Source organism: Camellia sinensis, chromosome 6, assembly GCF_055761805.1.
Source record: "Camellia sinensis isolate YWXY chromosome 6, ASM5576180v1, whole genome shotgun sequence".
Taxonomy (NCBI): Eukaryota; Viridiplantae; Streptophyta; class Magnoliopsida; order Ericales; family Theaceae; genus Camellia; species Camellia sinensis.
In genome coordinates, this window is record NC_138966.1 from 197,841,649 (window position 1) to 197,865,377 (window position 23,729).

Consider the following 23,729-nt stretch of genomic DNA (forward strand, 5'->3'; position numbering starts at 1 on the left):
TGATACGATTATTATACTCACATTGAAGAGAGGAGAGAAGCATATTCTATTTGTTAATTGGTGCTTCATTGACTAGGCCAACAGTGTGAGGAATTTTTTTTTGGGTATTAATTTCTATAAAAATAAGAAAAAAAAAATGGAAACTTTAAATTAAGAGTTTTAATAATTTTAATTGGTGTTTGAATCTCATGTGATACGATGTTTTGGCTTTAATTTTTTTTTTTTTCATATCATTAGTGCTCTTTTAAAATTTCTTAGTTAGAGGGATGTATCATTTTGATATTATTGTCGCATTACATATCTTCATTTATTTAATAGAATGGACACTTTGATGCCTGTGATTCCAATGCCAATTCATTACAGATACTTGTGACCTTCAACATTTGAACCTCACCTCCACACTTTAATTTCAAAAATGCCTCTCAGATTTGGAATCTTTTTCCCACTTATGTCCAACTTATCTTTTCTTGATTTTTTTTTGAAAGATTTGTCTTTTGTTTTCAGACCATGCCATTGAACAAAGGTCAAAACCTCCTCTGAGCACCACTGTGTTGCAAACTTCCTCTGTTTCACAAGTTTGGTTGGTGTTGTGTAAGTTACTTTCTTGAATCCATCTTTTCTCCAACTTGTATTTTCATCTGTGTTTTTAATTTCATTTATTGATTTGATTCAGTTCAGGTAAAATATTTATGATCAACTGTCCAAACATCTCTCTCTGTTTCAATTGATCATCCCTGTTTTCTCACGTGGATAATTTCCAAAACAATAAAACAAAACCAATCTCAAATGGGTTTTGGAATTTGTGATCTCTATTTCATTTATTGATTCATGTCTTCTAACAATAAAACAAAACCAATCTCAAATGGGTTTTGGAGCTTGTGATCTCCATTTTATTTCTTGATTTGGTTCAGACCATGCAAAAAATTGATCATCTTGATGATGAACTTTGTTATTTTGACCTTTACAGTAATTTCAGTTCTCTGATGTTATGCATATCTAATGCTTTTGCTTGTTATATATGCAGGAGCCTAGTCGGTGAATGAGAAGCAAGTTTCAATCCTAGTTTTTGTAACCATGCCATCATCTCCTTCTTGGCTCACATCTCCTCAATGTTCAACGTCTGTCATTCAATCCTCAGACACTCTTTCAACTGCAATCCAATGGCTGAGATTCATCTTCCTATCTCCATGCCCTCAAAGACTTCTCTTCTCAACCATTGATGCTCTATTCTTACTAACCCTTGTTGTGTTTTCGCTCCGAAAGCTGTGTTCTAGATTCACCTCCAGAACCAATCCCAATTCCTCCATAAGCAAGCCCTTAATTGAAACCAACAAGCCCAATTTCAGAGTCACAACATGGCTGTACATTTCTCTAGCTCTAACAGCCCTGTTATCAATATGTTTCTCTGTTCTATGCATTTTAGCCTTTGTTCAAGGCACCCAATCTCCATGGAAGCTCGCAGAAGCTTTGTTTTGGTTATTCCAAGCAATAACCCATGTCGCAATTTCGATCCTAATTGCCCATGAGAGAAAATTTCAAGCTGTTACTCATCCGATGCCCCTTCGGATCTATTGGGTGGCAAACTTTATTGTTGTATCGTTGTTTGCTGCCTCGGGTATAGCCCGATTCATCACCGTTGGTGGGGATTTTGACCCTGCCATGAAATTGGATGATGTAGTTTTCTTGGTAGTCCTTCCAATATCTGTATTTCTTTTGATTGTTAGTGTTAGAGGATCATCTGGGGTGATTGTTGTTGGAGAATCAGAATTAGGCACAAACTCAACAATTTCACAAGTGAATGATCCTAATTTGCTTGATTCTAGTGTGAGTGCCTATGCCAGGGCTTCTTTTTTCTCCAAATTGACTTGGCATTGGATGAATCCATTGTTGAGTAAGGGCTACAAATCCCCTCTAAAAATGGATGAAGTTCCCTCACTTTCGCCCGCTCACCGGGCTAAAATAATGGCTGAGGTTTTCGAAATGAACTGGCCTAAACCCGAGGAGAATTCAAAAAACCCTGTTCGAACCACTTTGATCCGGTGCTTCTGGAAAGACATTGCTTTCACCGGTTTTCTTGCTGTCGTGAAACTGCTTGTCATGTATGTCGGCCCCATGCTAATCAACAGTTTTGTCGATTTCACATCAGGGAAGGGAAGCAACCCCTATGAGGGGTACTATCTAGTATTGATCCTTTTAGTCGCGAAAATCATTGAAGTACTTAGTTCACACCACTTCAATTTCCATTCTCAGAAGATTGGGATGCTAATCCGGTGCACAGTCATCACCGCTTTATATAAGAAGGGGCTTAGGTTGTCGTGCTCATCACGCCAAGCTCATGGGGTTGGGCAGATTGTGAATTACATGGCTGTCGATGCTCAACAGCTCTCAGATCTCATGATGCAGCTTCATTCGATATGGCTAATGCCATTCCAGCTCGGGGTTGCATTACTGCTTCTTTATGTCTACATGGGCCTCTCAGCGCTTGCAGCGTTGGCAGCGGTTACTGCAGTTCTGATCTTTAGTTTAATGCGCACGCGCAAGAACAACACTTTCCAGTATTTTGTGATGAAAAACCGCGATTCAAGGCTCAAGGCTACTAATGAAATGCTGAGCAATATGCGCGTGATTAAATTCCAGGCATGGGAAGAACATTTCAATCAGAGAATTGAATCTTGTCGCGAAAAGGAATATGGTTGGCTTAGCAAGTTCACGTACTCGATCTCTTTGACCTTTGCTGTCCTCTGGAGCATGCCGATTTTGATGTCAGCGCTTGTGTTTGGTGTCGCGATTTTGTTGGGAATTAGTCTTGAACCCGGGACAGTGTTCACAGCGACAACTGTTTTGAGACTTATACAAGAACCCGTTAGGACCTTCCCTCAATCATTGATTTCGGTTACACAAGCGTTGATTTCGCTAGGGAGGTTGGACGGTTTTCTGACAAGCAAGGAATTGAACGATGAATCAGTGGAGAGAGAGGAAGGGTGTGGTGGTGAGATCGCGGTGGAGGTGAAAGATGGGACTTTTTCGTGGGACGATGAAGGCGACAATGTGAATTTGAAAGGGGTGAATTTGGAGATCAAGAAAGGGGAACTTGCTGCGATTGTTGGAACTGTTGGATCAGGCAAGTCTTCTTTGTTGGCTTCTATTCTTGGTGAGCTACACAAAAAGTCTGGAAAGGTATGAACCCTTATTTTTCTTCTATTAATTTATAACAAACCAAGTTTTGAATATTTTTGTTTTGTGTTTCTCATACATTAATACATTACATTAGTTACATAGTTTCATATAGAAATCTTAACTGCCATTACTCGCACATAAAAATTCTCGGCAAATTCCTTATAAACATGAATCTATGGGATTAAAGTTTAGTTTAATTTAGTTTATTAAGACAAAAACAAACTATGGTAATTTGATGTATCAAATTTCATTTGGGTAATAAAAGAAGGAAAAAAATAATAGTGCTGGACTTCATCTGCAAGACATATTTTATAGCAGAAGAAAGTGAAATTTCTGTTATTATGTTGTTGGAACTTGATGTTTGTCATTTTTTTGGACCTATTCAAATTATAAGTTGCAAGGTCGGTGAATTCACTATTGTCTATGATGAAGTAGTGTTTTTAAAAAATGGACAGTGACTTTACCTATTACGACTGCTTAGAGTAATACATAATAGTTGTGACAGAGAGGTTTCATGTGATTTTAAATTAAATATGCAACACTAATACTAAGATTAATTATTAAAAAATATTGATATATATAAATATATTTAATATTTTTTCACAGATTATTTTTTGCGAAAAGAAGCAGATTTATTATTTTTCAAACTTTATTATGAATCATATTTTTTTTAACTTATAAAAGAAATCCAATTTACTAGCTTTTAAACCTAATTTCAAATTTAATGGCATATTAAGATATAAAATATATAAATATATATAATGCAATGGAGGAGGAGGAGGAGTAGTAGTGGGACTCATAATCTAATTTTTATATTTGCCAGCTTTTAAACCTAATTTCAAATTTAATGGCATATTAAGGCATAAAATATATGTAAATAAACAATTTAATGAAGGTGGAGGAAGAGGAGGAGTGGTGCGCTAACAGTGATGCTAAAGACAAACATTTAAACACATAAAAATATAAAAATAAAAAAAAAGTTGTGTGATTCATATTCTAATTTTTATATTACAAACTTTATATTTAATGTGTGGGTGATTTTCTGACCACATTGCCCGCCTAGTAATCAGCTGGAGAGCACTGGCAGAATAGATGGCTTCAGTGAACCTGCAACAGAAAGAAAAGGCTCCGGCGGTGGCTCTTCCACCCGGGGGCACTCCGACGATCAAGTCAGTATATCTCTCAAAGATAATCAAGTGCTAAACTCACAAGCTTAAGTGTGAAACTGCGTACCTTAGACCCACGGGGTGCCTCTCTTTTATAGTTTACTCAATCCAAGTCCCACTAGAAGCTTGACTTCTATGGACTCCAATTCAATGTCAACTTTGGACTCTTCAAGAGATAAAGATAAACTCCCTAAGAGGTTTATCATTATCCTAGCAAAGTCTTCTCTTTTGCCTAGGACTCTTGCCCCTTATCCATTTATCCGCCTATCTCGGATTCCGATATCTTCGGAGATCACCTCGGCCTCGCCAAAGATAACCTCGGCATAACTACCACGACACGTGGCACGTCGGCTGACACGTCGGCGTCACCATGCCACATGTTGGTATTCAGAAAATACATCCCCACAACTGCCCCATAGGTTCTATTACCTCGGCATTCTGAGGTGGTGGAACCTATATCTGTATTTTCTTCTAGTTCCTCGGCGTAAGAACTTTTTTGGCCGAGATCATTCATTTTAGGCCGACATGCCTTTACCAAAGAACAAGAACTCAAACGAACTTCTCCACGCGCATGAACAGTCATGCACCTTTTTTCAACCGTTCCCCTCACGTGCTTTATCCTCATTGGCCCGTGTCTGTGACGCGCCTGAAAGCTGTATCTGCGCCGTCTGACATGTGCGTTGCTCCAGGCGTAATAAATGCCCTGCTTTTGCCGCCGTTTCAAGTTTTTTTTTACAAAACTTTTCCCCCTTTCTTTTCGTCTCTTTACTTTTGTTTTCGATTTTCTGGCTTTCTCTCTTTCTTAAACCTTCTCAAATCCGCCATTGTTCTAGCTCCAAGTTCTGCAACCGTCTTCATTTTCCCTTTGAAGCTTTCGCCGTTCCGTCGTGTCTGCAACCGTTGCCTTATCTAGGCGACCTTTTATTCTGGCTTCATTTGTTCTGGTAAGCCTCTGTTCCTCTTATTCCAAATTTCTTCTATGTGCTTTCGTTTACTTGCTGCTATTATTGCTTTGTTTCAAACCTTTGATTTTGCTGAACTGTTCGTTTGGACGTGTTTATTCCATGATTTCACTCATGTCTTGAACACTCATACTGTTTCAATACTTTTTTGCCTTTGTTTTTGAGTCTATATTTCTGTTTTTTACGCTTTTGAAAACCATACCCCTGTTCTTGATTCTGAAACGTCATTCTTTGTTTCTTGTTTCCTGTGTTGTTTTCCAGATCTCTGCCTTTAATTCTTGCTTTCAATCTTTGCCTTCATAGATTTAGGTTTGGGTTTTGTCTGTAGAACCTTCAATTTTTAGAGAAAACTGAAACAATCCTTACTAGCATATACCTAGGGTTTCGCTGAGGTCCCGATAACCCCTTAAGACCACCTTCTTTCTAAAACCTAGCTTTCTGTCTTTAGGCCGACGTTATGGGTATGTGGAGACATAGGGTTGATACCCCGTCCAAACTTGAGTACTTTAGGCAGGAGTTCTCCGTCCCTGCCGATGTTCACCTGAAACTGGCTGGGGATGATGACTCCATCATGCCTACCGAAAACACCATGCCTCTCCCTATTGTAGCTTTTACTGAATGTGGACTTCGGCTTCCACTTAACATTCTTTTTCGCGAGATTCTGCATTATTATAAGCTAAACCCTATGCAACCTGCTATAAACTCCTATCGAGTGATTTTTGGTATCATCGCCTTAGCCAGACAAGAAAACGTTAGAATCACCCTAGCCGACATACAATATTGTTACACCATGTGCCCCCTTAGCCTGAAGGAAAAAGGTTACGTCTACTACCTCAAGCCGAGGTCTACTGAATTCAAAATCGTAGCCGACCTCCCAGACTCCAACAAGGGGGCTGGAGATGACTACTTCATTGTCTCTGGAAATTGGGAATTTGCCCCAGACGAAGATGTCCATCTATACCCTCTTCCTCGAACGGTTAAAGAGGGCAAGGGTAAAAGCCCAGTGTTTTTTTACTTAGTTGTTTCTTTTCAAGTCTTCAATATTTAATCTGTTTCTAATGTTTGTTTCTTCTTGCAAACGTTTGTAAGTTACTGAAAGACTTTCGCCAATCCTACGTTCTTAGCAAGGATCTGAAAAGGCTCCTGGACTTGCCTGTCCACAAAAGAAAAGCACCTCTCCTTCTGAACTTTATTCCGACATACAAATCCACACTGCCCGACGTCCCAAAAAGAAAGAAGAAGAGCCTATCTCCTCCCTCTGCTACCACTCTTCAAATAGCATCAACATCTCGGGCTGACCAAAGGTCAACCTCGGATCCAGCCGACCAACCATCAACTTCAGCCCCATACTTAATCCCAATACCAGAAAGAAAGCGTCGGCGACGACTCGTCAAAACTGCTGAGATGGGTCGCCCGAAGCCTGTTGCCCAAGATCTCCTAGCCGACCTTCCCACGGATGTTGACGCTCAACCGATGCAAACCATGCCCCCACCAAAGCCAAAAAGAATCAAAAAAGCTCAGCCTAAGGCCAAAGCTACTGAGGTTGAGGCTGAGGATGCTCTGTCCATCTCTAAACTGGCTGAGAGTAAGAAGACTTCTTCTGCTTCTGCAAAAAGGTCTGCTGAAAACCCACCCTCTGAGTCCACACAGACAAAAAAACCAAGATTGGCCTCAGCTACTACCTCGGGGTCCAAGAAACCGGATGTCCCTTGGGCTCCCAAAATTACTTTGGAAGACAGGCCAATTATGTCCAGTGAAAGTGCCGACGACATAAATGTCGGCATTGCCCTCAGCACGGCGTTGCTTCTTCCGGGTGACCTCGAGCGAAATGCTGAGTACAGTGAGTACGAGAATTACGCTCTAATGCTCCAGCACTCCGTTCAAGTAAGTGTTCCTGCTTGGAATTTTCTACTTTCTTTCTGTTTCATACTTAAGATATTTTCTAACACTTCTGTTTTCTTTCAGGTCATTCAGCATGCCCATTCGTTTTCCATGCAAGCTTTTGAAAACAGGACAAAGTTGGTTGATCTGAGGAGAGAGGTTTCTGCCCTTAAAAAGGAAAACAAATCTCTTCAATTAAAGATGAAAAAACTGGAAGACCAGGCTGAGGCTGCCACCAAAGCCCAAACCCTTGCCGAGGAAAAGGCTGAATCTGCCGAGGCTATTAGAAAGGTTGCTGAGGCCGAGAAGAAAGAGGCCGAGGACAAAAAGGCCCAGGCGGAAAAGGAACTTCAAGATGCTTTATCTACTAAAAATGCCGAAATCAAGGCGGTCGACGAAAAGGCTTACGCCCAGGGTATGGCCGACGTTACTGAGGAGTATAAACTTCAAGTCAGGTAGGCCTGCAACAAGGGCTTCTCCCTTGGTTGGATGTCCCTGATAAAGAAACTTGATCTTCCTGCTGACTCACCCTTCCGCAATGCCGATGCTATTCCTCTGCCGTTCCCCCCTCCTCCTCCATCAAGTCAACCCGGAGGAGAATCTAAATTTGAGTCTGAGGATGCCGATGAGGAAGAGGATGAAGCTTTGGTCAGAAAACCAAAGGATGCTGATGGGGCTAAGTCCCCTCCTCAGAATGAGCAAGTCCTTGACTTGACTCAAGATGAAGAAGGTGATGAGGTTATCCCTGAAGCTGTTCCTGACACTGTTCCAGCCGTCATCCCTTCCGAGGTTAAGACTGTCGAACAAACTCTTCAGGAAATTGACGCCGAAATAGCGGCAGAGAAGGAGGCCGAGGTTGTATCTGATCTCCAAATCCAACAATCTGGAGGAGAAGACCCTTAGCTTTATGTTCTTCTTTTGCTTACTTGTATTTTTTTTTTCCCTTTATCTTTTTCTGAACAATGTAAGCTTTTGCGTGGCCGACGTGCCTCTCAATTTTGTAAATGTTAACTCAGCTTTCCTTTTCTTAACACTTGAATCTTTGTCTTTTCTTTGATTGCTTCTGCGTGGTTTATATACTTAGAATATTTTGCATGATTTACATACTTCTTTTCTTACTTGTGCAATCTTCCCGGGGTTACATATCTCAGGTGTAATAACTACAAGCTTTACTTCGGCAAGATACTGACCTGCAATCTTTTCATAAGTTTCAACAAGTGTAAAACATATACTATTCAATGTCAACTTTGCAAACTTTTTCTTAAGTTTCAACAAGTATTTTCAACAAGTACTTTGCAAACAGTGATCTCGGTTTATCCTACTTGTAAATTGCTACAAATTTCAACAAGGATTAACATAACAAGTGTTAAACAATAATCTATTTGTAAATTGCTACGAATTTCAACAAGTGTTTAAACAACATACTTAGCTTTTTCCTCAACCTGTAAATTGCTGCAAATTTCAACAGATGATCATATGTCGGTTTAACGTTATCTTGTAAATTGCTACAAATTTCAACAAGTGTTAAGCATCTTCTTTGGTTGGACCAACCTGTAGATTGCTATAAGTGTGCAAACTATAACCTCGGTTTCACTTCGACTTGTAAATTACTACAAATTTCAACAAGTGAAGAGAAACAGTAATCTCGGCTTAACTTCGACTTGTAAATTGCTACAAATTTCAACAAGTGAAGATAAGGAATCAGCTTAATTCCAACTTGTAAATTGCTACAAATTTTAACAAGTGAATTAAGGAATAATCTCGGCTTAACCTCGACTTGTAAATTGCTACAAATTTCAACAAGTGAAAATAAGGAATCAGCTTAATTCCAACTTGTAAATTGCTACAAATTTCAACAAGTGAATTAAGGAATAATCTCGGCTTAACTTCGACTTGTAAATTGCTACAAATTTCAACAAGTGAAGATAAGGAATCGGCTTAATTCCAACTTGTAAATTACTACAAATTTCAACGAGTGAATTAAGGAATAATCTCGGCTTAACTTCAACTTGTAAATTGCTACAAATTTCAACAAGTGAAGATAAGGAATCGGCTTAATTCCAACTTGTAAATTGCTACAAATTTCAACAAGTGAATTAAGGAATAATCTCTGTCTTCTCGCTGCCCCCAATGTGAACCTGAGTTCTACTTGGGTTCTCATTATTCATGTCTCAAAAAACACCAATATGTAATTTTATCAATCATATGTGTTTTAAAGAAAAAGGAAAAAGATTTTATTGATAACATCGGTCAAAAATTCTGCACATCTAATGATAGAAGAATTTCAAATTACAAGTATTCCAAGGTCTTGGCAGTGCTTTGCCCTCGTTATTTTCAAGCCGATAAGTTCCATTGCCTAATACCGATGTAATTCTGTAGGGTCCTTCCCAGTTTGGGCCAAGCTTGCCCTCTCCGGGATCTTTCTTGTTGCCGACGACTTTTCTTAGGACTAGGTCGCCGATTTGAAAATCTCTTGGATTGACTTTCTTGTTGTAAGCTCTAACAAGCTGTTGCTGGTATACTGCGAGCTGAATTGCAGCTTTCTCTCTTCGTTCTTCCAAAAGATCTAAATTTCGGGCTAAGATTATATCATTGGTGCCATTCTCTACTCTCTGAGTTCTGATCCCTGGGATGCCGATCTCCAATGGGATGATTGTTTCTGTGCCATAAGCCATAGCAAAGGGGGATTCCCCTGTTGATCTCCTCGGCGTAGTTCGATATGCCCAAAGTACGTTGGGCAATTCGTCTACCCACTTTCTTTTTGCTGCCTTCAGCCTCTTCTTTATTCCATCCAAAATTACTTTGTTGGATGCTTCTGCTTGCCCATTACTTTGGGGAAAACTTGGTGTTGAAAAGTAATTCTTGATCTTGAATTTCGCACAAAAGTTCTTGATGAGTTTGCTGTCAAACTGTGTTCCGTTGTCGGCAACTATTGCTCTTGGAATCCCAAATCTGGTGATGATGTTTCTCCATATAAAGTTCTTGACGTCCACATCTCGGATTTTGGCAAGAGGTTCTGCCTCTATTCATTTTGTAAAGTAATCTGTTGCCACCAGTAAGTATTTTCTCTGCCCAGTTGCCTGGGGAAGTTTCCCAACCAAATCCATGCCCCATTGGGCAAACGGCCAGGGCTGGACATTGGGTTTAGGTCAGCAGCTGGCTGATGTATCAAATGTGCAAACTTTTGACATTGTTCACACTTTTTTACGTAGGCTTCAGCATCCTTCTGCATGTAGGGCTACCAATACCCCTAGGTAATGGCCCTGTGGGCTAATGATCTGCCCCCAGTATGGCTTCCACAAATTCCTTTATGAATTTCATACAGGAAATCTTCAACCTGTAAAGGGTGTACGCACCTTAAAAGTGGTCCAGTGAAGGACCTTCTGTAGAGGTGTCCATCTTCTGTCAGACAGAATCTTGCCGATTTCAGTCTGACTTTATGTGCCTCCTTACGATCTTCTGGTAGCTTTCCTTCTTTCAGGAATGCAACAATTGTATCCATCCAGCTTGGCCCCATGTCCACACACATTGCTTGCTGCTCTGTGTTCTCTGGTTCTATGCTCGGGCCCGACATATAGTCGATCATAATTGTCCTTGTTTTTCCAGTCTGCATTGAACTTGCTAGGTTAGCCAACACGTCGGGTGTTGTCATCTCGGCTAACTTGGAGTAGTCGGCAGTTCTGAAATAGGGCTGCCAATCTGATGACCTCTTTTGCATATGCTGACATCCTTTCGTCCCTAGCTGCAAATTCACCTGTGGACTGGTTAACAATAAGTTGTGAATCACAAAAAACTATTACCTCATCTACTTCTGCTGCTGCTGCCAGTTTTAGCCCTGTAATTAATGCTTCGTATTCCGCTTCGTTGTTTGAGGCCTTGAACCCCAAACGGATGGACTGTTCTATTATTTCTCCATCTGGAGATATCAGCAGTACTCCTGCCCCTGCTCCTTGTCGGTTTGAACTTCCATCGACGAACAGTCTGAATGAATCGCCGATATAGATGCTGCAGGGTCTGAGTTTTTCCTTCCTTTGTTATTTTGCCCTAGACTGGGATTCTTTTTGCTTGCTGGGACAATGCTCATCCTGGCTCAACGGAGCCCGATGTTCGATGGTTTCGGGTGTGAATTCTGCCACGAAGTCGGCCAAAACTTAGCCTTTAATTGTTGTTCGTGGCCTGAACTCCAGGTCATACTGGCCCAGGGCTACTGCCCATCTTGCTATCCTTCCTGTTAAGTCTCCTTGTTGCAACAAGGACTTCAGTGGGTGCTCTGTTAGGACCATAATCTTGTGCGCCTGAAAGTAATGGTTCAACTTCTTTGAAGCCATTACTAAGGCTAGCATTAATTTCTCCAGTGGTAGATACCTTGTTTCTGCATCGGCCAAGGTTTTACTAACATAATAAACAGCCTTTTGCTCCCCTTTTTCTTCTCGGATTAGTACTGCACTTACTGCGTGTTCTGAAACTGCCAAGTACAAAAACAGTTCTTCCTCTGGTTCTGGGTTGGAGAGAACCGGAGTTGTGGTCAAGTATTTCTTTAGGTCGGTTAAAGCGGCTTTGCATTCTTCTGTTCACAGAAAGTCTGTGGCTTTTTTCACCAGGTTGAAGAAGGGTCTGCATTTATCTGAGCTTCTGCTGATGAATCTGTTTAAGGCTGCGGCCCTTCCAGTAAGCATCTGAACCTGTTTTGTCGACGTCGGGCTCTGCAGCTCTAGGATGGCCTTGATTTGGTCTGGGCTGGCCTCAATGCCCTTTCTCGTTACCAGGTACCCTAAAAACTTACCTGATCCAACTCCAAATGCGCACTTAGATGCGTTGAGTCGGAGCCGGTATGTTTTGAGTATATCAAAGACCTCTTTTAGGTCGGCAAGATGACCCTTAGATTCCTTGGTCTTCACGACCATGTTATCGATGTAGACTTCTACCGTTTTACCAATCAGGTGTTTGAACATTTTTGTTACTAACCTTTGGTAAGTTACTCCTGCGTTTTTCAACCCAAAAGGCATTACCTTGTAACAGTATGGGCCTTTAGGGGTGATGAACGCGGTTTTCTCCTCGTCTGGAGGGTACATGGCAATCTGGTGGTACCCCCTGTATGCATCCAGAAAACGCATCCTTTCATGCCCTGAAGTAGCGTTTACGAGCTGGTCAATCTTGGGCAGAGGAAAGCTGTCTTTGGGGCAGGTTTTGTTGAGGCTGGTAAAGTCTACACAAACCCTCCATTTTCCATTCTTCTTCTTCACCACTACTGTGTTGGATAGCCAAGTTGGGTAGTGAACTTTTCGGATGGCCCTGGCCTCCAGAAGTCTATCTACTTCTTCTTCTACTGCTTCGACGTGCATCAACGTCGGTCTTCTGGCTCGTTGAATCACAGGTTTTGCCGACCTGTTGACACTCAGTCTGTGGCAAGTGACCTCGGGGTCAATTCCAGGCATCTCGCAAGGTGTCCAGGCGAACACCTCAATGTTGGCTCTTAAAAAATCTTCCAGTTCTCTTTCCTCTTCTTCGGCTAAGCCTGAGCCGAGAAGAAATAAGCGTTCTTCGTCGCCCTCCTAGACAAGGATTTTCTTTAGTGTCTCTTCACTCTTTTCGGTTGGCTCCTTGCCGACATCTTCTAGGACCTCCATGTCCTCGTCTTCAATCTCTGCCTCTTTTGTCTTTCGAATGCTGCAAGTGGTCTTCATTGCTGCCATGGAGCAAGTTTTTGCCTGCAGTTGATCTCCTTTGACTTCTTCAATTCCATGCTCTGTTGGAAACCGTAGTAGTTGATGCAGTGTTGAGGGAACTGCCCCCATTGCATGCAACCATGGTCTTCCCAAGATGATATTATATGGTGAGGGTGTGTCAATCACCATAAATTTTGTCTTGATCTTTTTAGTACCAGCTTGTACTTCCACGCTTGCTGCGCCCAGTGGCCATGTCGGCGTTCCATTGAAGCCGACCATAGGGTTGCTGGGTTGTTCCAGGTCGTCAGGGTGAAGGCCCAGCTCCTTGTAACATCTGACGTACATGATGTCACAAGAGCTGCCTTGATCTATCAGGATGCGTTTCACTTGGCATTCCCCAACCTGGAGGGATACTACCAAGGCATCATTATGCGGATGTTGGACCAACTCCAGGTCGGCTTCAGTGAAAGTTATCATCAGTCCTTGGCATTCTTCAGGCCGAGATCTTTTGTATCCGACCTGGTTCACATGCTGCAGGTGTTTTACTCTTTGGGTTTCTCCCCGAATGTCGGTTTCGTTCACCTTTGAGTGGATTACATTAACCACCCGTGGTCCTTCTGCCTGTGGTTGCTGTGCTGGGGGAGGCGGTGCTGCTAGTGCTTGAGGCAATCTTGTCTGTTCTTCTCTTGTCCTGGCCTCATCAACAAGGTCCCTCAGATGGCCTTGCTTTACTAGGTCTTCTAAGTGTGCTTTTAAGGCTCTGCAACCCTGAGTTGGGTGTCCTTCTTCATTATGGTAAGCACAGCGCCTACCAACGTTTCTTCCCATAAATTCCCCTGGTGCTCTTGCCGGTGCCCTGAAATAGGGTTGATTTCGTATTTGGTCCAGGACTTTATGGATAGGGATTCGGAACACCGTCATCACTGCCTGTTTACCCTTCAATTATGTTTCTTGTTTGGTCGGCCCGTTGGTACCTCGGCCTCGCTTCGGCGAGCCGTTTCCCTTCTCCTGCTTCATCTATTTGTTTCCCGACGTATCTTCCTCGGCTCTGGCGTACTTCTCGATTCTCGCCATGAGTTCCTCCATGCTTTTTGGCAATGTTTTTGCCAAAGACTTCCGTAGTGGGCAGTCATCTTTCAGGCCGTTCTTGAAAGACACGACCGCCACTTCTTGGTTGCATTCGGGTATTCGATTGAACACCTCGTAGTACCTCTTCGCGTAGGCCCTAAGGCCTTCTTCCTTGGTGATTCTTAAAGCCATCAGGGCGTCGACCCTAAAGGGCTGTAATTTGTTCGTTACAAACCTGGCCACAAACATCTCGGCCAGGCCTTCCCATGTCTTTACGCTTCCCTTCGGTAGTTTATGGAACCAATCAGATGCAATTTCCCCAAAGGATGAGGGAAATACTTTGCAGAGCAACGGCTCGTTCTCACTGTATAATGCCATTGAGTTCAGGTATAGTCCAACATGAAAGTTGGGATCTGACTTACCATCATAATTTTGGAACCTTGGCATACTGAATCTCTTTGGTGCTTCAAATTTGTCCAGTTCCACCGAGAACGGTGTTCTCGGCTTAACTGGGGATGTCACATCAGCTTCAACATTCTGCTGCCTCCTTTTGAGGTAATCCCTCAAGTCTTCCTTACTTCTACCTGGAGCTCGGCTATCTTTGGACTTCAATCTTTTTGGCACACTATTTTCGGCCTCGTGGTGGGCCCGTTTCGATCTTTCTCCATGGGTTGCGTCAAAGCAGAGTGCCTGCCCTTGAACATGCCGATGTTCTTTATGCCCTGGATCCTTCATTCGATGTGTCCTTCGGGACTCTTCTTGCCCCTGCTCCTCTCGTCCAATTTCCTTGGAAGGTCGGTGTGAATGCCTTCCACTCCTGGTATGCTGAGGGGCTTTGGGGATTGCTTTTCTTCCTCCCTTCTGGGTGTTAATTGCCGGCATCGGGGTATCTTGCAGCGGGTATGGTGGCTGCATAACATTGTTTTGCATCATGAAGTTGACCACTGACTGTAGGTCTGCCAACTTGTTTGCCAAGTCTTTTACTTCCTCATCTCTCCGTAGGCACCTATCCCTCCATACCTGAAGGTTATCTTCGTTATAATACTTGCTTTGGTCTGTTCGCTTCGAAGTACCGCCCTCCTGGTCGACGTCTTTCTCTCCGTGACCCTGGTCATGATTTTCTGTACTGTGGTTGTCTCCTTCAACGTCAAGATCAATTGGTCTGTCACTCCTAGCAGGAGTGTCGCCCCCAATGTTTTCCCTCTGCCCGTCACTGGCCATCTATTCTTCTAAGATTCCCACAGACGGCGCCAAATTGTGTGGGTGATTTTCTGACCACACTGCCCGCCTAGTAATCAGCTGGAGAGCACCGGCAGAATAGATGGCTTCAGTGAACCTACAACAGAAAGAAAAGGCTCCGGCGGTGGCTCTTCCACCCGGGGGCACTCCGACGATCAAGTCAGTATATCTCTCAAAGATAATCAAGTGCTAAAATCACAAGCTTGAGTATAAAACTGCGTACCTTAGACCCACGGGGGTGCCTCTCTTTTATAGTTTACTCAATCCAAGTCCCACTAGAAGCTTGACTTCTATGGACTTCAATTCAATGTCAACTTTGGACTCTTCAAGAGATAAAGATAAATTCCCTAAGAGCTTTATCATTATCCTATCAAAGTCTTCTCTTTTACCTAGGACTCTTGCCCCTTATCCATTTATCTACCTATCTCGGATTCCGATATCTTCGGAGATCACCTCGGCCTCGCCAAAGATAACCTCGGCATAACTACCACGACACGTGGCACCTCGGCTGACATGTCGACGTCACCATGCCACGTGTTGGTATTCAGAAAATACATCCCTACATTTAAAATAAATCTATATTATATAATTTTTTTAAAAATATTTTTAGAGGGAATTATATGCAAGTGGCAAAAGGAAAAAAATTATCAGCATATGAAAGTATAAGTGTATCCGTGATAGAGTGCAAATGAAATATTAAAAGGGTGCAAGTTTCACTTGAACCTCCAATGTGTTAGTTTTATTTTTTTCCTCCTCCTATTTACATGTAATTTTTCATATTTTTGTATATGACAAAGTTGGGTTAATTGAGCAGGTGGGGTGGCTGAGGTGAAAAAAAATATGTAAAAAAAGGGTTAGAGTCAGGTAATTGTTTAAATACATATTTTTATTACCGTCAATAAATTTTATTACTAGTAAACAATCAGTACCTTTAGACTGTGTTGAGTTAAGGATTTTAGGAAAAAATTTACACACATTTTTTTTTTTTCTTTCAAATCCTTTAAACAAAAAAAAAATATTAAATGTTATTAATACTTTTTTAATAGGATAAATTACATTGACACTTATTGAAGTCTGGTCCAATTACTACCCACCTCTTGACGTTTTGGAAATTATATTCTTACCCCTGTGGTTAATAGTTTCATTTCACAAACTCCCTACTTATATAAAAGGTAACAACTCCTAATAGAAAAATAGAAGAAATTACATTAAAAAAAAAGGTCAAGGAAACGGGAAAAAATGAGAAAGGAAAACAAAGCAAAAAAGAGAGAGTGCACGAGTTTAATGTTTTCATTCCGTCTAAATAATTACAATGATAAGGAGGTTAGTGTAATTTTCCAAACGTCAAGGGGTGAATTATATTAAACCTAAACTTCAGGGGTGTAAGTGTAATTTACCCTTTTTAATAAGTACCAAACCTTTATTAAGACTTGTTTGAATAGGGGTGATTATTCAGTACTTCCAGAGTATGGACACGTAGTGCTCCATAAGATTTTAATTGGTGAAGAGACAGCAGGGTTTGGTGAAGAGACAGCAGGGTCCACGATTTATGTTAGGAATATGAAACAACATGACGCTAATTAATTGGTGGGAAATTATTTAATACTCCCGGAGCACCACGTGTCCATACTCTAAACCAATCACCAATTAGTTAGCCCCATGTTGTTCCCCCACCCCCAACATAAATCGTGGGTCCTTGTGTCTTTTCACCAATCAAAACACTATAGAGCACCACGTGTCCATATTCCGGGAGTACTGAATAGTCACCCTTAATTGATAATTAGTTTAGAATATAAACACTGGATGCCCCGGAACTATTGAATAATTTCCCATTTGAATAGATAGAAGAAAGTGAATTTATTGAATTATTTAAGTCACGCTGCATTTCTATTTGTTTACACCAATAAATTGAAAAAATACTTATCATAAGGATGCTCTGCTCTGTTTCGAATCTGGAAAAGGAACCATTCAGTTGATGTCTAGTAAAATCTTTAGATTTAATTAAGGGTGTAATTTGGGCGGGCTCAATCCGAGTAACTTGAGATTAGCCTGAATTTTTTTAGAACTTGGACAAAATATTTTTAAATTCGGTACGAGTTTGGGTAAAAATTTAAAAGTCCGAATTAAATTGGAACAGACTTGGATAAAGACGTCAAACAACCCGAACAATCCGAAGACCGAATTATATATATATATATAGATATATAAAAATAATAAATATACATATAAATTATTAGCCATTTCATGATATTAAAGTAATTTATATTATTATATCATATTGAATATATATATTATATATATAAATAACATAAAATTTTATTTTATTTTTCTTTTTATTTTCACTCATAAATTGTAAGGATTACTATTAAGGTTTTAAAAAGTGGCCGCAACCGTTACGTAACGCCGTTACTATAATGGTTTTGGCGGTTACGACCGCTTTTGCAGTGTGATTGAAATTCACAGGTATGTCAGCTGTAGCGGCTGCCGTAGTGGTCGTAACGGTGCCGTAACAGCCGTAACAGCCTGTTACGCACCATTGCGTAACGGTTCCAAATTGTTTCTTTCGAAAAAACATATAAAAAAAAAAAACTGAAAATGGGGGAAGAGGGATAGAGAGAATAGGGAAGATAAAGAGAGAAAATGGAGGAGCAAGAGATAGAGAGAGAGAAGAGAGAAGATGAAGAACATGTTATTGATTTGTTGAAGTTGTATGCCCTATGCTATTCTATTCAGCTGCTATCACTAAACTATTTTGTTTGTGTGTGTCTATCTATATATTATTTGAAAATAATAATAATAATAATAATAATAATAATAATAATAATAATAAGTGTGGTCATTATCTATTTGGCTTGGTTAAAATATGCGTATATATATATATATATTTAGGCTCTTATTTATTCTCATACTTTTGTCATTGTTTATCTTATATAATAGTTAGTGATTGATTTTTTGTATAATATAAAGTCATTAATTATTAAAATAAAATGTAAAAAACTTAATTTATAGTGATTTAAAAATATGAAATATATTGGATCATACTTAAAAATTTACAAAAATTGATCAATATTTATTTTTAATCCAATAAATATGATCATGGAAAAAAAAATATGCGTATCGGTAATTTTTTTTCAAATTGTGCGAAAAATAAAAAAATTCATAATTCTGGTTACAGCAACCGTTACACTACGACATTTACACCCCGCAACCGCAACCGCGTCACCGCTACCGTTACGGCGACCGCAACCACTTTTCAGAACCTTAACTACTATAGTGACATCTCTCTTACATTATATAGATTATTTATTTTGATGGTATTAATGATTTTTTATAAATAAAAAAAATTATAAATAGAGTCAAATTTTAATAATTGAATAATGTAGCTGTAAAAAAAAAAAAACTAAAATTAATTTACAACTCAACAATTCGGGCAACTCGGACAATTCAGATTTAACTCGGGTTAGACAGACAACTTTAAGTTACAATTTGGGCTTAGACGAACTTGAGTAGGGTTCAACACAACTTGAGCTGGACTTGAACAACCTCCAAACCCGACCGAACCCGCCCAAGTTGCACCTAGGGGTGTGCGCGGTGCGGGTCGGTGCGGTTTGAGAGAAAAATAGAAACCGTATGGCGGGTGGCGGATTGATAAAAGTGTCACTAGAATTTGCCATTTTTCTTATCAAAAACCAGCGGTTCGGTTGGCAAATAATGGTGGATTTGCCTTGGCGGTTCGGGCGGATAGGCGGTTTATAAAAAATATAATTCAAATTACAAAACTTAAATCAAAGAGTAAAAAAAAGACGAGAGATATCGTGATGTTAAGCATCTTGCGAAGCTTTCTTCTGATGCAGCAAGTGTAGCAACAACATGATAATATCAACGACTATGCCATCAGTTCATTACAAGCATCTGTGGAAGCTACAATGATCAAATACAATACATAAAATTCCCCTCGAGCAGTAATGTAATACTATATTCTAAGGTATAGAACAATAAGCAAACTTAAATAATAAAGAATTTTTAGAATCCTATAAAACATGATTTAATAGCGGTGCGGGTCGGTGCGGTTTGGAAGAAAAATAGAAACCGACGGATTGATAAAAGTGTCACTAGAATTTGCCATTTTTCTTACCAAAAACCGGCGGTTCGATTGACAAATAATAACGAATTTGCCTTGGCGGTGCGGTTCGATGCGGTTTTGGCGGTTTCGGCGGTTTCGGCGGTATTATGCACACCCCTAGTTGCACCTAATATTTAATTAGCTCTGATGAGTCCAAGTCCAAGTCCCAGATTAACAACAGCTCCAACAATGACGATGGCGCTTGCTTTACTCATTAGGTTTTCGATGGTGTTGTTGATCTTACCTTCCATTTTTAGGTCATGCTTCTTCACAAACAGCTTCTTGTTTTTACCCTCATCGCTCGTTCTTCTCGTCTGTCTTTATGTCCCCAATTTTTATTACTATCCATTTTTTACATATCAATTGATATATTTGCAGCAATTATTTAATTACCTATTTCACCAAATACTAATATGATTGCAGATATGGAACATTGTGTATGTATATATATCATATATGTGTGTGTTTTGTATATATTTGCATTGGAAAGACCGCCTCACGTTTTATATAATTTGGTGTTAGGGTTATCAATTGGGATAGAGGAGGAAGATGAAGTGAAGGACAACACTCTCTTTTTTAATAAAAATTTGACTTTTTTTTGGGCGACACTCTAAACCCTAAGGTCATGTTTGTTTGGGTGGACATGAGCTTGGGATTGGACTAATAGTCCAATAAAATTATTAATCCGATGTTTGGTTAAACAATTGAAGTAGGGACTAATTATTTTAAACTTGACTATTAGTTAAGATAGGATACATAATCCAACGGATTCGTAGTCCTAGGACTATTAGTCATGGGAATACTAATCCAGTCCGCCCAAACAAACATGGCCTAAGGGTGTGTTTGATTGGACGGACTGGAAAAGGGGGGATTAGAATCCATCGGACTTGAGTCCTGGGACTGTGAATCCCCCGGACTATTTGGTCGGATTGGATATGTATCCTGTGTTTGTTTTTTCATGGGATTAGATGTCTGGATAGGACTATTTTCAGTGAATCCAACGTTTGGTTGGACGGACTGGATAGGATAAATGAACAAAAGACTATTTTACCCTTTTCAATTGTTTACTAAGTAATAGTAATATTAAACATATCTTTAATATTTTAATTATTTTTAATTAAATAAATTCGTTTTTTTAAAATTAAATAAATAAATAAATAAAATATCAATAAAATTTGTTTTAAATCATTACTGTATAACAAATCATTATTTTTTTTACATGCAAAACTTTACTGTGTTTGTTTATTTACACAATTAAACATTAAACATACTAATGGTTAAATTTTGTTTAAAGATATTTAAACATACTAATATTGATAAAAAAATTTGACTGGTACAAATTATTTTTATTTTTAAATTAAACATACTAATGGTTAAATGTTTAAATTTTTATTTAAACAATTAACATTGAAATTATTTTGATGTACAGATTATGTTTAAACAATTAACAATTAACAATTAAATAAATGTTGATGTACAGATTATGTTTAAACAATTAACAAATGTTGATGTAATTAACAATCAACAAATGTAGATGTAATCAAATGTTGACGTATTAAAACATAATTTAATAGATGTTAAATAAATATACATGTTGATGTACAGATGTTGAAATAATTTAATAAACATGTTGATGTACAAATGTTTAAATGTTTAAATAAAACATAATTTAAATAAATGAAATTATTTATTGTTGAAATTAAACATTTAATTGTTTAAATAAAACATCTATTAAAACATCTATTAAATTTAAATAATGAAATTAAATAAAACATAAACAAAATTTTAAAATAAAACATCAATAAAATATCTATAAAAAAATTATTTTAAAAAATTAAATAAATAAAACATTAATAAAAAGTTAAATAAAATTATTTTATTTTTAAATTGAGACATTTAAATTTTATTAAATTTTATTAAATATAATACATAATTAAATAGTAGAGGGTCAAAATTGTCATTTTCGCATCTAATCCAAACAGTGATTAGTCCCCCCAAAACAATCCCACCCCCCCCCCCAGGATAGGATAGTCCCCCATATGGGGGACATGGAGTCCGGCCGGACATGGAGTCCGTCGGACTAAAAAAAAATCAAACGACGGATAAGGAACACTATTTGGATTACAATCCAAATAGTGGATAGTCCACCCCCCTTATCCCGCGAATCAAACACGCCCTAAGTGTGGCACAACTTACAATAATTTGGATGAAAAATGTAATGATTGCATTTTAATCCAAAATTACATCGATAAGTCTCTGCCTATATTTGAGCTATAAGGGCAAGGGTTGTAAATTTGGTGGGCCAGTCCCTGTTGGGCCTTGTGGGTCCCTGTCACAATTTGGCCAGGCCCGCCCGGCCTACGAGCCAAAAAAATGAGGCCAAGCCGCCTAGGGGATATTTGGGCCTGGGCTGGGCTTGGGTGGGATTAAACATTTTTTTGTTTTTCCATTAAAAAAGATAATGGGCCTCGGGCCGGGCCTTGAAATTACCTTAAGCTGGTCCACGAGCCAGGCCGGGTTTCAAAATGATGGCTCAGATCCAGCTCTCGGTCTGGGCCCGGGCTCACGGGCTGCGGTCATTTTTACGCTCCTAAGTTCTGACCTTAAACTACAGGGGTAAAAAGAGTTTTATTTATTTACTCAACATAAAAGACTGAACATAATTTTTATTAGCATGTAAGTGTAACTTATATGTTGTGTTACTTGTATAACTTGAAGATATGAATCACTTTATTTAACAAAAAATGATCAATGATATTGTAACCATTTTGACTTTGTACTGATTGAGAGACAATTGCTATATTATGTTCCTTGCTTTGAAAATGTATTCTTGACATCTTCTTTTCTTTTTTCTCCCCCTACAGGTCAGAGTTTGTGGGACCACTGCTTACGTGGCACAAACATCATGGATACAGAATGCTACCATCCAAGAAAACATCTTGTTTGGTTCACCAATGGATAGGGACAGATACAAGGAAGTTATTAGAGTTTGTTGTTTGGAGAAGGATTTGGAAATAATGGAGCATGGTGACCAGACCGAGATTGGAGAGCGTGGAATCAATCTTAGTGGTGGCCAGAAGCAGAGGATACAACTTGCTCGAGCTTTGTATCAGGACTGTGATATCTATCTTCTTGACGATATATTTAGCTCTGTTGATGCACACACTGGATCAGAGATATTCAAGGTTATAGCCTACTGCATAATGCCATAGTTGAGAATTATTTGGTAGGGTAAATTATACTTGGTATTTTACATTAAATTTCACTTTGGTTTCTCATTTTTAAATTGTAGCAGTCAACTCGTTGCACTTGCCATTCCTTTAGTGTGGTGTTAAACTGGTTAATGGAAATTTTTATATGACCATCTCATGATGCATTTTTTAAGTTAAAATATAATTTTTTTTCCCTTATTTTTCTTCTCTATTTCTCTCTCTACTGTATTTTCTAAATTATAGTAGAAAGACAAAATATTGTGGAAAAATTAGTAGTAGAAAGAATAACATTTTTTCCCTCAAAGATGTCTCGTAAGAGTTGCATAACAATTTGTGGTAGGCAATTTAACAATAAACTAATGGAAGGGCCACATACTATTTGACTGAAAGTGCAAGGAGTTGACTGGTACATGTGAAAAAAGGAAGGACCAAAGTGAGATTTTATGTAATAAATCCTACGGGTGCAAAGTGTAATTTATCCTATTTTTAAATATGTTTCTCTTCCTCTAAGTGATATTGGTGATTTGAGATGTACATCTCACATGTTTTCATGTGCTACAACTTCTATAGCAGTAATAGAAAAGCTTGAAATGAAAATTGAAACAACCTAAAAGTTAAAGGGGCTGTTTGGCACCTACAAAAACTTAGTTTTTATCATTAGAGGTCCTACTTGGTATCCTGATGGACTTAAAGTTGCATGGGACACAATCTGATGTTTTTGCGAGGCATTTGCTGTCAAAATAAATAAAACCGGACAACTTGGTAATGCAATCTGCCCAAACATAATTTTGGCACTACATTGAGGCAAAACAAACACGGCCAACGCTTCGTTTTATTTTTAGAGATTGGAAAGCGGTTTGTGATGTATAGTTTATTTTTGGATGTAATGGCTGGTTTTCTTGAAGTGGACACCTTCATCAATAAAATTTCTTTTGTTGCTGATAAAAAACAAAGAAGCTTGCTTTTGTATATTTCTTAAATTAAAAGGATTCTAACATCAATAAATTGTTGCAGGAATGTGTGAGAGGAGCTCTCAAAGATAAGACCATTTTACTTGTGACACACCAAGTTGACTTCCTACATAATGCTAACCGCATATTGGTAAGTATAATTCTTTTTTTCTTTTCTAATTTTTTTAATGGTGTGCAAGGAATTCATGGAAAACTTGGTCTCTATTCTATGGCTTATCACATGTTTCATGATCAATTAAATTTCTCTCTTAGCCAAACATGTTG

General features: G+C 39.1%; 2 protein-coding genes across 7 annotated transcripts in view; both read left to right on the plus strand.

Annotated features, from left to right (window-relative positions):
* The first annotated feature begins 321 nt into the window (after window positions 1-321).
* The window catches only part of LOC114316826 (ABC transporter C family member 14-like), a 36,262-nt gene continuing 12,854 nt past the window's right edge, over window positions 322-23,729 (plus strand). For all 6 annotated transcript variants that reach the window (XR_014331579.1, XR_014331580.1, XR_014331576.1 and 3 more), the window contains exons 1-4: window positions 322-591; window positions 1,025-3,177; window positions 22,147-22,467; window positions 23,509-23,595. Coding sequence is in view for 1 of the 6 variants with exons in the window: in XM_082872932.1 (XP_082729058.1) it covers window positions 1,075-3,177; window positions 22,147-22,467; window positions 23,509-23,595 (2,511 nt within the window). In the remaining 5 variants the exon portion in view is untranslated. The remainder of the gene's footprint in view (window positions 592-1,024; window positions 3,178-22,146; window positions 22,468-23,508; window positions 23,596-23,729) is intronic.
* Window positions 6,710-9,416, plus strand: LOC114269107 (uncharacterized). The gene is made up of 2 exons (XM_082872935.1): window positions 6,710-7,189; window positions 7,271-9,416. The coding sequence occupies exons 1-2, from the start codon at window positions 6,710-6,712 to the stop codon at window positions 7,643-7,645; spliced, it is 855 nt and encodes a 284-aa protein (XP_082729061.1). The 3' UTR covers window positions 7,646-9,416.

Excerpts from the sequence above, each read along its gene's own strand:
- LOC114269107 (XM_082872935.1), top strand. The coding sequence starts at position 6,710 with ATGGGTCGCCCGAAGCCTGTTGCCCAAGATCTCCTAGCCGACCTTCCC. Across the intron at positions 7,190-7,270 it reads TGCTCCAGCACTCCGTTCAA|GTCATTCAGCATGCCCATTC; the intron begins GTAAGTGTTCCT and ends GTTTTCTTTCAG.